This window comes from Oenanthe melanoleuca, chromosome 15 (genome assembly GCF_029582105.1).
Source record: "Oenanthe melanoleuca isolate GR-GAL-2019-014 chromosome 15, OMel1.0, whole genome shotgun sequence".
Lineage (NCBI taxonomy): Eukaryota > Metazoa > Chordata > Aves > Passeriformes > Muscicapidae > Oenanthe > Oenanthe melanoleuca.
Window position 1 is genome coordinate 1,815,096 of NC_079349.1, and position 15,066 is coordinate 1,830,161.

The 15,066-nt window shown below is 50.7% G+C and overlaps 1 protein-coding gene across 16 annotated transcripts in view; it reads left to right on the forward strand.

Moving 5' to 3' along the window:
* NCOR2 (nuclear receptor corepressor 2) overlaps positions 1 to 15,066 on the forward strand; it is a 226,524-nt gene that overhangs the window by 123,115 nt on the left and 88,343 nt on the right. For all 16 annotated transcript variants that reach the window (XM_056504273.1, XM_056504279.1, XM_056504275.1 and 13 more), the window contains exons 7-8: positions 3,240 to 3,296; positions 7,929 to 7,981. In XM_056504273.1, coding sequence (XP_056360248.1) covers positions 3,240 to 3,296; positions 7,929 to 7,981 — 110 coding nt within the window. The remainder of the gene's footprint in view (positions 1 to 3,239; positions 3,297 to 7,928; positions 7,982 to 15,066) is intronic.

Genomic DNA, 15,066 nt, shown 5'->3' on the forward strand with positions numbered 1-15,066 from the left:
TAGCTCCAGGCTCCTTGGAGCAGTATGAGCCGGGGTAAGAGCACAGTTTGTGTCCCTGCCTGTGCCCCTGCCCAGGGGGAGACATTCTGCTGCTGCCTGATACATTTGTGGGTTCCCTTCTGAATCTTTGGGCCCTGCAGCCACGGTGTTTTTTGTTCAGACATGCTCTTGAGGCATTGATCCCTCCAAAAATGCACTTGGAGGGCCCTTCATGAGCCCCACTGCTCCACTGCAAGATTTCAGGATTCTGTACCAGGCCAAGAAAAGGGGTCTTTGCCTGCTTGCTGGGAAGCTGCAGAGAGACTGTACAAGTTGTGAGGATCTTCATGTTTCTCACTAGAGGTAAAGACTTGGATTTGCTTCTTGATTAATTTATTTTTGTCAAACAGCAGGAAGGCAGGCACTGGTGGGGTCATTCAGCAGATGCAGGATGAGCCCTGTGGTTTTCTTCTGCAGGGTCCATCACTAAACATACCCCTAACAAAATCAGTGTTGGAACCAAGTCCTAGGTGGCCATGCCTTTGGAGGGGAAGGATTTGCCAGGACTGCTGATGGTCTTTAGCAAAGGTCCCCCTGCTCCAGGAGGGCCTGAGGGGCTGCCTTTGTACCTGAACAGTTTGAGGTTTGCATAAATTCTCCAGTCAGGCTTCTGGCTTGCTGGGTCCCTGGGCAGGAACACACCTCCCTGTGTCTGTCTGTCCTCAGAGATGAGCCCTAGCACGGTGGGAACCTTCTGCTGGTTTTATGTTCCTCCCAATTCTGCTGCCAGCTCTCACCTCGGGCTGCCAGGCCTTGCAGACAGCTCATTATGGTTCTGCTATGATCTGATAAAGGCAGCAAGGAGCATCAGCAATTACAGTGGGTGTCAAGTGTTAATTGGGCAGCTTTCAAGATAGAGGCATTTCTTTGTGTACGTACAAAGATATGACGTGCTCGGAATAGCTTCTCCTCCTGATCTTTCCTTCTGGAGACTTGGATATTGCACTTGGTTAATGCAAGACAAATTATGTCATTCTTCTTGATTCGCCACATGTTCTGCCTGTGGTGGTTTGCCTCTGGCTTGTCTCATTAAGTTGTCTAAACATGGCAAATGCAGCAGCTGAATATATTCAGCCTTTTCTCAAAGTTAATCTCGTACACACGGGCCTGCAGCATCACCAGTCCCTTGCTGTGCCATCCCTGCTGCCAGGGCATCTTCCACCAGCTCTGGTGCCAAGGAGAACAGGCCCATGGTGGGACTGCCTGCCTTGAGTGAGGCCACAATCTTCTACCCATAATTATGCAGAATACAATTAATTTGTTTGCTGCTTTTTGTCCCAGGTGCACATAAAAAATTTTTTGGTAAGCTGATGTCTCCTGCTCACCAGCAACCAATGGCAGGCAGGAGGGCACTGGCCAAATCATCCTCTTGGCCACTGATGTTTTTAGTTTTAGTGATCTTCCTCTCCTGAAAATCTTACCCCCTGATTTTAATCCTATAAGACACTTTGATGCCACAGTGCTGATGTTCTCCAAGGTTAGCAGATTTTGTTGCTCATGAAGACCAAAATATTAAGCTCTGGCTCACAGTTCTCTGTTGTGGGATGTATTTTTCCAAGGGGCAGGTCCCTGGGCAGAGTTGGCTCATTCCCATTAACAGAGTCAGGTGGGTGTCACAGTGATGGTGACATCTGTGAGCCCCAAGATTCACAGAGGGGGTGCTGTGGATAACCAGGCAGGGATGCACTGACAGCAGGGGGGATGGTGCCAGAGCAGGCTCCCTGCATGGTCACATTGGTCACATCTCTCTCAGCATCCCTAAGTCACTTAAATTGCACAAAAGCTTTGTGTCCCCCTGAGTGTAAATCCAGGAACTGGAAGCCTCTCCTGCCATGCTGTGGTGAGGCACCTGCTGCAGGCTTTGCACCTGGGACAGGGCTGGTTTGGCTGGAGCCTGAGCCCCAGCACAGGCAGGGTGCAGCTGCTTGGGGTGACTCTTCCAATGTCCTCATGTGCAGATCAGGCTCTGTGTGGGTGCACAAGGCTCCAGTGAGGAGTCTGCAACACCTACAGCTGCATCAGTGCTTTTGGGGACCAGCCAGCAGTGGGGGGATAGATGAAGCTTTTGGAAAACCTCCACGGGGGTGGATGTGGAGACAAGCAGCAGGGCTGTGTGCCAGCCTTTGGGAAGACAATCCTTGGGAAACTCATCCTTCCCTGAGACAGTGTGAGAGGTGCCTGGTGCTGGAGAGCTAGTGAGCTGAAATCCCTTCCCTGCCCTGGGGAAACTCTTCCCAGGGTTTGCCAAGCCCCGCTGGTTCTGCAGGAGCCCAGACCCCAGGGCTGGGGCTCAGCTCCCTGTTTAGGCAGCTGGGGATTTTCTATCTCCCTTACCCCAAAACAGCTAAAACTACCTGTTTTATCTGAGCCTCTGAACCCATCTCCTCGTGCCCATCCCTGTCAGTATCTGGCTGCAGCAGCTCAGCCCGTGGCAGTGATCTGGATTTATTGGGCTGTCAGTACCCCCTGAACAGCCTGGCTTTGCAAGGAAGTGCTGTTTACTGAAAATGTCATCTTTTATTTAGGCTCCTGCTACAGCCAAACCATGTCTTTTTTTTTTTTTTTTTTTTTTTTTTTTTTTTTTTTTTTTTTTTTTTTTTCCAGGCCTGTTTAATTAGTAACCACTGCACAGCCCCTGCCACGTGTTCCTGGGTGGTTTTTTTGCCTTTATTAAGCACTAGGTATCCTGGCCGGGGGCGGGAGGGGGTGAGGAAGGGCTCCTCTGCGGCAGGGAGGGGAGGGAAGCGAGAGGAGCCAAGGGCAGCTCAACTCTAATGATCACATGCTCGTCAAGCGATGAATCCTAGAAAGGGCATCATCAGCTCTGCCTGCGTGCTGCTTTGCCCGCCCTCCTCCTCCTCCTCCTCCTCCTCCTCCTGCTGCTGCTGCTGCTGCTGGCAGGGCAGCCGTGCAGAGGTACCGGCCACAGTCCCTCCTGGCACCCAGAGGGGTCAGGGGCTTGCTCTCCTCCTGGGCACGTCATGATCACAGAGCCCTTCCTCACCCACGGGTTTTTGCTGCGGGTCCAGAGGCTGAGCTGAACCTTTGCACCCACTCTCAGGCAGGGATGGGATTTGTGACGCTCTGTGGAGGTTTGAGAAGTGGTTTTAGCAGAGGGGAGAGCTGGAGCAGAGAGCTGCAGCTCGTAACCGATGGCACAAATAACTTTATTTTCTTCCTCTCTCCTTTCCTCCCTGCAGAAGAAGGCAGAGGCTGCCCACCGGATCCTGGAAGGGCTGGGTCCCCAGGTGGAGCTGGTGAGTGTTACCTTGGCTGCAGGGCCAGTTTTGGAGAGGTTCCTGGGTGGGGAGGGATCCTGCGCTCTCTGTGTGTGTCTGTCTGTCTCTGTGTGTGTCTGTCAGAAGGAAGTGTGCTGCTGGCCCGGACCTCTTGCTGGCACAGCACCAAGGCAGGAAGCAAAGTGACTGAGATGAGTACTGAAACACAGGCAGACACATACACAGAGCCCTCCTCAGAGAGGTTTAACCCTTTGGCTCCTTCCTCACACGCTGCACTGCAGCTGGAGGGTGCAAGGGCTCTGGCACAGTCTGTCAGTCCTGGGATGCTGCTGGCTTCGTGTGCTGGTGGCAGACACAGCACCAGCACTGGCCAGCTCTGAGGTGGAGGGATGGGTGCTTGGACTCTCCCCTGTCCCACTGAAAATGGAGGAGGATGCTGAAGGGTGCTCTGTGAGCACAGCTCCAGTGCAGCTGCCACAGCCTGCAGGTATCAGGACTTGCACACTTCCTATTTTGGCCTCTCTCATGCACAGGGAAGCTGAGAAAACAACTTAGAGCAAATTGTCAATTTTGGGCTGCTCCCTCATCTGGAAAAATCCATCTGTAAGTCAAAGGACTGACTGCTGGAGCTGGAAACAACCCCCTGAGGGCTGAGTCCTGGAGAAGGGTGCCTGGAGAAGGTGCTGTGGCAGTGGTGCTGTGCAAGGATCAGATGCAGTCTGACTGACAGTCTCCTGCTCTGCACCAGTGTGGATGCAGTGGAGGGAGCTGTCTGGAGGAGCTGGCAGCTCAGAGGCTTCTCAGCTGTAATTTGCACTTGCCTCGTGGGGGTGGCACTAATTGCTGTGTTCCCCTGTGCATGAGGGAGAGGTCACACGTGACAAAGCCCACTTCCTTGTTGGGGAGCTAACACTCATTATTATTCCTCTGAGTCACCAGGGTCAAACCCTTTGCTCTTTCTGCTCTGAAGATTGGCAGTGCCCAGGATTGCTGCTTCCTCATCTGAAAAATGTTGTATTTCCTTTCCTTCCTCCTCCCTTGTTTGTTTGTTTTTTCCTCTGTTTTTCCTTTTTTCACTTTGTTGCTCTTTTCTCCCCGTGCAAACCTCTCCTCTGTCTCTGTGCCTTACTCATGGGAGGGCAGGGGATGAAGGGAAACCTCAGTGACAAAACCCAGCTGGGCTCTGTGTGCATCCTGCAGACTGTCTGGCCCATCTGCCATGGGGGAGGCTGTTCCTATGGGCCAGCCCCACGCTGTGTCAGGCACAGCAGTGCCCAGGACCTGCCAGCAGCCTGAGAGGGACAGGATGAATGAACAGTCACAGCTTCTTCTGAGCTGGAAAGGGAAGAAGAGCATGCTCTGCCCAGTGCTCATGCCTGCTCCACCATGTCACACACCTCAGCCTTGGAGTGCCACAGCCCACAGGTCTCCTTCAGGGAGGCTGAGCATCCTGGTGCCAATCCAGTCTGTGCAGGGAGAGGTGTGGCTGTCACCAGTGGGGTTGTGCATTCCTGTCCTGTTCTGGCTGTTCAGAGAGCTCTGGCTGGTGCCCTTGGGGCAGTGATGGTGCAGGATGCACACTCAGTGACTTGTGGGGAGAGGTGAAAGGTTGCAGTGGGAATTGGTCAGTCATGGCACCAGCCCTGGGTGCTGCTGGCAGATTGGAGCAGGAGGCCAGGGATTTCTGGGAAGCAGGATCCAGTTTGGGAAGCTGGTGCTCCCCTCTGGGTCAGGAGAGGGTGTGACTCAGTAAACCAGGGCTCTGCTCATTTCATGTGTGTAGTGGTACTATTTAAAAAAATCTCTGCATGCTTTCCCCAGGGAGAAATGTTTTTGAGATGCATAATCTGAACCCTGCAGTGTCCAGAAAGCAATTGAGACCTTCCATTCTGTTTTATTTCTAAAGAGCTTTCAGTAAATCCAGGGTTATTCCAGTAATAGCTTTGCATTGCAATTATGTTTTTCTAAAATGTCATCCTCCAGAGAAATGCATTGCATGTTCCTAACCCTGGAGAAACACTGGGTATGTGTCCTGGTTTGAAGGACAGGTGTCTGCCAATAAAGGCAGAAGTTTTCCTTTGAAACAGAGACCTTAATTCCACTCCCCCCAGTTTTGAACATCACCTTACCTATCTGACCTGTGAGCTTTATTTCTGCTTACTTACTGAGAAAGGAATTAGTTGTGGATGGCTCTGAGGGAAGATGCTGTTTCTCAGTCCCTGCCCTGATGAGAATAAAATTTATTTAAGTATTTAGTCTGTAAGTTCTCTGTGGGTGAGTAGAACTTGTCTCCCTGGCTTTCTCCACTTTCTCCATGAGTTGAGTTATGGTGCTGAGGCTGTTGTGCAGATAGAAATCTCTTTGACGTGCTGGTGTCATGTAGATTTTAGGTTTGAGTTCCAGCATTTCATATTTCTGAGTGTTTTGGCATTTATTTTCAAGTGATGTGTACCAGTGCTTGTCTGCTAACACTTAGGATTGCTAGCTAAGACTCTTAAGTGTTCATATCATTTATAGGTTGTAGTGGAGAGGGGTCATTAGCCTTTGGTCAGCTGCCTGACATCAGGGCATCTGTCCATGTGCACATGAGCATTTTCTAACCCAGCTCCAAACCAAAATGTTAATTCCACTGCTTCTCCCAGGAGGAAGGTCTCTGTGACCTGCAACCTGCAAGCTTCTTTGCTTTGATATTTATGAGCAAGGAGGGAAGAGAGACACTTATTTCTCAGTATTTCCAGTTCCTGCAGTCCCCTTCCAAAAGACAGCCACTGGTCAAAGGCTCCCAGCTTTCCCAGGGGTACTGAGGATGTGGTGCTCGGGAGCTGTGGCTGTTCCTCCTGTCTGTGGTGCAGACCTGCCTCTCTGGAGCTACGTGATGAGACGGATGTCTGTGTTCCTCTGAGCTTTCCAAGCGTGAAGTGCACAGCCAGCTCTGAGCCTGGAGTGGAACCAGCAGATCTGAGAGGATTCGTGATAGAAACAGCCCTGGGGAAGGGGTAACACTGAGAATTCCTTCATGAGGACCTGCTTGCCCCTCTCACCTGCCCTGGCTCTGCCAGCACAGGGTGGCCAGGTGTCTCCTGGCAGGTGTCTCCTGGCAGCCTTGCAGCCCCTCAGCCCCTCCCCAGCTAACCCAGGTGCTGCTGCAGCCCTGTGTCCCTCCTGGAGCACAGCAGTTCATCTCCCTGTGCCTGCCTGCCTGGGGATTACGTGTGCTTTCACAGAGAGCAGGGACACGTCCAAGGGCAGCCAGGAAGAGAAGCTGGTGACCTGACCTGCTGGTGCAGCAGTGATGGAGCAGGGAGAGCTGCACCCACTCTTCTTCTGTGTGGATTGATGTGGCTGTTCTGGGTGGCAGCAGAGTCTGTGTTTTACAGAGAAGTAGAAACAGGCTGTGTGGAAAAACAAGCTTCTGTGCCAAGCACCTGTGATGGTGATAGGGAGATACCACAGAGGATGTGGGAGTAACACCTTCTTCAGACTGGAGGGGAAAAGGGCCCATCTTTGTTTACGGGTCCTGTCGCCCCCAGTGCTGCTCACCTGGTTGAGCAGATGCTCAGCACGTGTTTTACTTTTTTCCTGTGTTTAATCTGAGATGAAATCAGGCAGACCCAGAGCACAGCCTCAGCCCTATTGACCAGAGGTGTTTGTATCCATGGTCAGGATGCTGCCTTCAGCCAGGCCATCCCATGTCCCTCTGCCTGTGTTGGTCACAGATGTTAGATGCTCACAGCTGGTTTGGAGAAGGTTTGTGGATTAACTGCTTGAGTACTTGGTGATGTTTTTGTGGTCAGACCTGAGCTGTGCTCTTTAGGTGATGGTTGCTGGTGATGGTTGGGCTGTGGCAAGCTTTTGGTTATCCCAGTCTTGGACATGTTCACGGCAGCTTAAGACAATGAATAGAAGTGTTGAAGGGCTTAGTCCTGAGCACCCTATTAGGGTGGCAGCCCTGGAGTGTGTGCTGAGCTGTTAATTACAGTGGGTGGGATTGAGCCTGGTCTCTGTGGCATCTCTCCCTTCCAGAGGTGCTCCAGATTACCAAGGGTAAATCTCTGGGAGGGCAGAGGTAGTGAGGCAGTGACCAGGGATGGATCCAACTCTCCCAACTCCCTATGGAGACCCCTGCCATATCCCCACTGAGGCTGTGGGGCACAGAGCAGCCCTGGGGAAACACTTTGTCCCTCCTGAGGGACAGCTGAGCATCGCTGCTCAGGGCTGCTGGGGCTGCAGTGCCACACCTGGGACCTGGCAACCCCAGGGGCAGGCACGTGTCGTGCCTGCAGTGTGTGTGCCTGCTCCTGCCAGGGCTCAGGCAGCCTTTTCCCACGTAGACATAACAAGTGTAGCTCCCAGACTGCTCCCCGCTCCCCTGGCCCCGCTCTCCCCTCGCCTCCCCCGTGGCGTCTGTTCCGAGGCGCAGTGCGTTTTTTCATCGCTGAATAACAGCCGTGTTGATCTGAGCTCCTTCTGTTCCCAGCCGGGCTCTGCCTGCCCTCCCACGGGCTGGGCCGGGATGCTCCATGGCTCTGCTGGGAGCCAGCACCCTCCAGTACGGCCAGAGCAGGGCTGGGGGCTCAGGGATTTCGGGGTTTTGGGTTTCTGCATGTCAGACCGTACCATTGATGCCTTCGTTTCTCTTATTTATTTCAGCCGTTATACAACCAGCCTTCAGACACCAGGCAGTACCATGAGAACATTAAAATGTGAGTATGTGGCAGTAAAGCTGCTTTAAATGGCAGGTTGGGCAGTGGACTGGAGCAGGAGGGGTGCCAGCTTGCTCCCAGACCCAGGTAAAGCTGCTGAGGAATTGTGAGCATCCTGTTAGAGCTGCTGGGGGTGCCTGAAGCACAAACCAGCTCCAGGAGCTCAGCTGCAGCTTAAGGTGGATGCTGAAGGTGCTGTTTGATTTTCTCAGGGTGGGGTGGATGTGGGTCCTTGATGTTTTCCCAGACAGCACTTACCTTAAGTGCTTTCTTCTGTGTTTCACCCGTACTGAGATATGAAATCAGCTGCCTCTGTGTGTGTGTGTGTGTTTGCATGCAAGAAAGATGAGGTAAAATGAAAAGTTGCAATTACAATTAGATTTTCATGAAGGACCTCTTGAATGTCTAATAACAACTGGTTATTTCAAAGATACTTACTGAGACTTAGCAATCATCTAATTTGACTTATCACCTCAATACATGATTTAATCATCAGCATGTGTTTAATAACCACAGTGACTTCCTGAACATAGAAGAACTATAACAGATAATGAGAATAGCGATAATTGTGATTATTGTTGGAAATTTAAATAGTCAAACCAGAGCTGAAACTTTTTTATCTGCCTTGAATGAACTGATGATTGCTCTGAGCTGCCTGCAGCGTGTCTATTTTGGTACCAGCTCGGTCAGCTGGTGATAATCATCTTTAATAATCTATTAACAAAAGTTAATAATCTCTTGCTTTTCAGCAGTATGTTAATTGATCCCGGGGGTTTATAAGGGAAGAGTTCCTGTACCTTTGCTCTAGGGGAGCATGGTAGGAGGTGGCAATGTTTAGGGGCTCTCTGTCCCCAGGGGCTGCAGGGAGGAGGGTTTGGTGATGTGACCCCACTGCTTGCTGCCAGGCCCTGCTCCATTCCTGCTCCACCCAAAGCTTCCTGTGTCATCCCAGCAATGCAAACATCACTCCCTGCAAAACATTCAAACCCAGAGAAACCCCCAGCCCCTGGGCTCCCACAGGCCTTAGGGGTCCCTGTTGGTTCAGGGGGTCCCTGTCAGCTCAGGGGGCTGATGACTGATGAACCATCTTGTGTGGCCCAAGGATGTGCTCTCTGCATTGCTCATTGTGTCCCACCCCCAGCTCTGCTGGGGTGTGAAGTCACCATCTCTTGAGGACCCTCTCTTGCCTTGAAGGGCCCCACAGCCATCCCATTGCAGGTGCTGGAGGTGGCAGTTTTAAGCTGATTGCTAGTGTTGTCCCTGAAAGAAGGAGTTAAAAGTCGATTCAGATACTTCACCCACTCTCTCTTCCCCTGCCAATATTTGTGGGTTTGTGATCACATTTTCCTGTGATTTAAACCATTTCCTGTCCTGGGTTGCTGCCTGAAAGATGGGTGCAAACAGGAGGGAGCTGACTGTGCAGCTCAGGAGTAAAAGTGTTGGAAAGAGGTGAAACCCCACCAAACCAGCCAGCAGAGCAGGTGCTGCCTCCATGCCTGCCTCTGCAGGCACCTGCAGGGTTATCCCACCCCACACAGTGACAGTCCCCATGTGGCTGTAGAGGTGGCAGTGACAGAGCAAGGAACAGGCAGGCTTGGGGTTAATGTTCTCTGTGAATAATGCTGCAAAAATACGGGAAGGAAACCACACATTTTAATGAAAAGCCTCCATCTCCTCCTTCCAGAAACCTGGCAATTAGCTGCCTTCAGCTGGTTATTGGTGCCAGCAGAGCACAGTTACACATCTGGGTCAGTGAAAGGCCCCTGAGCGATCAGGGCTCCAGATGTTGGCTGGGTTTGGCCGTGGGTCTGTCTCACAGGTCCTTGGGTCTGGTCTGAGCTTTGCTGCTTGTTCGTGGGCATGCAGAGAAATTGATGTGTCTTTCCTCCTATCTCTCCATCAGTGCTGCACACTAAAGGACATTTTTATGCTTGGGAGGCAAATAGGAAATCAAGATTTTGATGATTCTTCCAAGCAAATGATTCAGGGTCCTTTGACCAAGAGCAAAAGATACGATGACTTTTCTGTTTTGACAGATTTACACTTGGATGTTCACATCTGATCTACAACTTTTCCACAGCTGAATTTGAAGATTTTTTTGTCTTTTCCGTGTTCTTTATGTGTTTATGCCTTTCTGCTCCAAAAGAGCAGCTTCTGCTCCATAGCCTGGAGGTGTCTGTTTCCATAGAAGATGGAGTAAATCCTCAGGGTGCTGGGAGCAACCAGCCAGATGCATTAGAGCATCAGGACAGCTGCCAGGACACCACAGGTTACATTTGCCAAGGTGTAATTGGATGCAGATTCTCCAGAACAGCCTTCACCCCATGCAGATTTAGCCATGATGAAAAAGCCTTTTGGCAGATTGCTGGAAAATCATCTGGGTTGTGATTCTGTCCACAAATCCTCACTGCATCCTGCCTGTGTTGTGCCAAATGGAAACTGCCCCCATGTGAAGCTGGTTTGAAGCCTCATGGGCACAAGGTGGTCAGGCTGTTACTGTCACAAATACCTTCTACAGCTTTTTTTTTTGTTGTTTTTAAACGCTTCTTAGTGTGAATTTTTTTATTCACAGTTGAATGTTTGCAAGTATCAGTGGGAAGGCATTTGAATATCAGAAAGGCAGGATTCCTCGATTTCTCCACAGCTATACTCTCTGCCTTGCAACACTCATTTGATTCTCCCTTCTTGTTTGCTTTGCTGTTCAGCTGGGATGAGTCACATATGCTAATAGAGCTGACTGGGGAGTTACCAGGAGAATTTCTGCTCTTACTAAAATGTTACCGGTCTCTTACATTCATGGAGGTTTATGGCCTTTCTCCTATTCAGTACAGTTAAAATTAAATTTCATGCCCCAGTTCATTCCAGTGTTTGCAGCTTCAAAAGCTTTTAAGTCCTATTTAGCTGGCTGGCTGTGCTCTGTTCCTCGCCTGCACGGTCCCTTTGGTTCACCTGTGAGTGCAGGCTTCCAGCAAACATGGTTAATTTTGTATGCTACATCTGCTGCGGGATCCAAGGCACCCTTGAGTGGTTTGTTCCAAAGGCTTGACCTACCTTTGATGGGTCCTTTCCTCCTTTCCTTTTGAAATACCTGTGTTGTTGGAGAGAAGAGCTCTGCCACTTGCTGGTCAAGAAAGAGGAGGGCAAGATGGCATTTAGTGCCCTCATCTCATAGGGATGGGTGAGCTTTGCCCCCGTGGCTGCCTTGTCCCTTGCTGTTTTTCAAGGTGAGGATTTTTTGGCTTTGCAACAGCCTGGAAAGTTTCTTCAGGATGCATCACAGCCCTGAGCACAGCTGGAAACCACTCGAGTGATTCTGCGTCAGCTGAGGAGGCTGCAAAGACCCTTTTTCTACATTTTGCTGAAACACAACAAATGCAGGATGTGCTGGTGCACCAGTGAAACACCAGTGCCTCTGGTGAAGTCTTTATTTAGTGCTTTGCCAGCTGGTTGTACAAGGATGAGAGCTGCCCTTCCCACCCTGCCACTGAGTATTCCCCAGGCTCCAGCTCCAAAGATATTAACCTTCTTTCCTCCAAGTGTTTGAAAAATGACAAGATGTTGTTCACATGAGCAGGATCAATTACCTGCTGTCTGTCTGAAGAGATATTCTCCAAGGGGGCCTTCGTCTCTGGCAGGAGATTCCTGCTCGGTCAGCTGTGAGAAACAGCCCAGCAGGACTCTCCCTCCCCTTTCCCAAAGCAGTCATCTTGCAATCATGATCTGTGAGACTTGTGTTTGAAAACAAAATGTGAGCTTCCCTGAGCCTTGAAAAAGCAGATAAAAAGCAAAGTGAGTAGCCCAGGGTAAGTGCATGCAAGGTGCTGTTCACAGGGTTTACTTTAAGCCTCCCTTTAAGGACTTCTCTGTGCTTTACACTGAAATTCAGGAATGTTGGGGTGAAACCAGGCTGTGTCCCTTCAAGATGCTTAGAGAGGTGTTGGAGAACCTCTCTGAATGTACAGCTAAAACAGATGGAGAGCTTGGTGTGGTTTGGGTTTTCTCACGTGCCCAGATCCAGCAGCAGCAGAGCTGAGTGCACTGTTAATATTTGCACATCTGGGTTGCTCTCTGCAGCTGAGAGCTTCTTGGGGAGAGGGCAGGAAATCTGCAGAATCAAAATCTAAAGTCAGGATTTTCAGAGAGGTTTCAGGGCTTCTGAATCTCTTTTTGTTTTCTAAGTGCCCCTCCAAAAGAGCAGAACATCTGTCTTCTGAAAATCTCAAACTGTGGCTTTCCAAATCACTTGTCACATTGGGAAATTTAAGTCATCTTTTCATTACTTGCTGTTTAGGGGATTTAGTAGCACTGGATTGCCTCTAAATTCATAGTTGAAGCCTGACATGTAACACAAATGTTCTTTCAAACCCTGTCATTACTAATGCATTCTCTTTCAGGTCTTTTTATTAGTGCTTGTAGACATTTTCCTCATTAGAAATTCACCTAGCAGCTCCCTGCTCATCCCATTCAAGGTTTCTCATCTCTTTTATTCTCTGTTGGCATGCACCAAGCAGCAGATTACCTAGTGATGAATTACTAAATGATTGAGACACACACTGCTACCTTCTGCTTCTTCCTCTTGCCAGTAAAAAGCCAATACTTGTTTGGGGGGACTGTCTTGCAATACTTGGGGTTGTGCTGCCAGCTTGGGCTTCAGGGCAAGGCAGAGCTATTTCTGGGCACCTGCCTGACTGTACAACCAGAGTTAGAAACCTCTGCCACTTCTCCCCCAGAGGCAGTGATGGTGCTGGGGGTTTAGTTTTATTTTAGATAAATAACTAAAGATCTGCTTGGCTTTTCTTCCCCAGAAATTGTTTCTAAGTATTGCAAGGAACTGCTCTGACCAGCTGGCTTTCCAGAAGCGTGCCCTGCCTTGGAGTTAGTGGGTTACAGTGTGTTAGCAGCTGGAGCTGTGTGCTGCACCATTGCAGAGCAAGGCAGGGAGTGAGAGCAGTGACCTGTGGGCAGGGTGAGCTGTCCCTGCCCTGGCTGCAGGGACTCAGTGACTGCCCCAGGCTGTGCCTTGCACATGGCAGCGGGAGGACAGGGCTGTTGTGGCCTCTCTCCATCCCCTCCAGGCTGGTTTCACCTCTTGCTGTGCTCTCAGCTCTCCTGGTTTGCAGATCTCTCTCATCTCCCTGTGCTTTATTTGGCTGGAGCTTCCTCAGTTTCCTGCCCTTTCCTATGTGATCCATCTTGCAGTACAATGTCTTTGCCAGCTGCTCACTGCCTCCTTCCCCTGGCTCTTTGCAGTTTGGTCCCTACTTTGTTTGCTCTGGCTGATGAAAGACGCTCCTGTGTAATTAAATCCCCCTGATTAGTTTTGCTCAAACAGCAAACTTCCTTTCATCTCGTCTTGCACCGGTGGAAGGTCTGCACAGGCTTGGCCAGGTGTGCATCAGCTCTTTGTGTCCTTTGGGAGCCTTATCCCAGGGCTTTGGCACACTCGTGTGTGCTCCCACATCCTCCTGATAGCACAGCCAGGAAGGATCCTGGCCAGGTCGCTCCTGTGGACCTGGGCCAAGTAACTCAAAAGTCAGAGCTACAGGTTCTCTCCTTGACTGGCTCCATTGTGAAAGGCATAGAACAAAAGCAGCCTTGGGCCAAGCCAGTGAGGGTGGAAGCAGCTGGGATTGCTTGGCTGGGGGTGGGCGATGGGATTCACTGGGCAGTTTGGAGCCTGGCTCTGGGAGCTGAGCTCCTGTGTGGGGCTCACAGGGCAGGGCAGAGGAGAGTTTGCAACACCAGAAGGTTAGGAATGGAGATGGGCTCCATCCAGTAAATGAGCTGTTGACCACAGGGATGGGGATATGCCATCTGGCAGCCTCCAAAAGCCATTTTGGGGTTCTGTGTGCATCCCAGCCTGCCCAGTGCTTGGGGACACTGCAAAGGGTAGAGCAGGGAGCTCTCACATCCTCCCCACCCAGTGTGCTGTGACATGCCAGCCCAGCAATACTTTAAACTGCCCACAAGAGTCACTGTTGCTTTACCTAAGGAGCACCATTCCTCCTGGCTGGGAGCTGCCTGATTTCTTCACCCCTTCAGGTCTCCATCCCTGACCCTTCCCTCGTGCCCCAGAAAACCGCAGGGCTCGGGCAGGGGAGGAGGAGGAGGGAGGAAGGCTGGCACCTTGCAGGGGCAGCCTTTGCCATGTGCCAGCCCACAGTGGGTATTTCCATGCCCTGCTGCCAGCAGACAGCCCTCACCTTCCCCTCCTGTGCACAGGTTGTGCTCAGCTCCATGGTGTGCCCAGGGAGCACAGAGTGTGCTGGGGAGACACGTGGCCCGAATTAACCTCGCTGCAAACGGTTTCCAAGTAACAGCAGAACATGCAGCAAGATAAACTGTGAAGCCTATTTATATTTACTGAGATTGTATTAACCTTTGAAAGGTTGACCTTATGCAAAAAAAAAAGAAAAAAAAACTAAGCAAAACAAAACAAAAAGATAAAGTGGCAAAAACATTCAGGGCATGAGGGGGTTTGTTGTTGTTTTGATCCTTTCACTCTTTGATTACTTGAGCCTTGGTGGTGGTAAACATACGCTGGCTTTCAAGGCATTCCTGATTTTTGCAGCTGCAGAGCCATTAAGCCTTTGCCTGTATTCACATTTTCAAGGTCAGCCATGATGCACAACTCAAGGCAACTCATCAGCTGCATCAGAGCTGCTGATTTCCTTCATCTGCTCCCCTGGTTTCTAAGAACTTGTGCAGCAGATCCAGCAGCAGCAGTGTGTCAAAGCCCTGCATCGCTCCTGGATGTCACCAGGCTGACATGGGGAGGGCAGGGATTGATTGATTGATTGATTGATTGACTTAGCTGGCCCCAAGGGACAATCCATGACCCTTTGTTGGGGACCATCCCACACATGCTCATCATTAGCACTACCCCAAACGTTTCCTTGTGTTAGAGCTTCCATTAGAATTAGGAATAAAGCAACAATGGAAATGTGTTTGTTGGGCACAGGGACCCTCACAAGGAGCTGAACCCTTGGAAAGAAACGTGTCTGACCCTCTGCAGGAGGGTTTGCTGCCCACTGAGGTGTCACACAGTGCTGGGGCCAGTGGGGAAAGCTCACTGTGTGTGATGG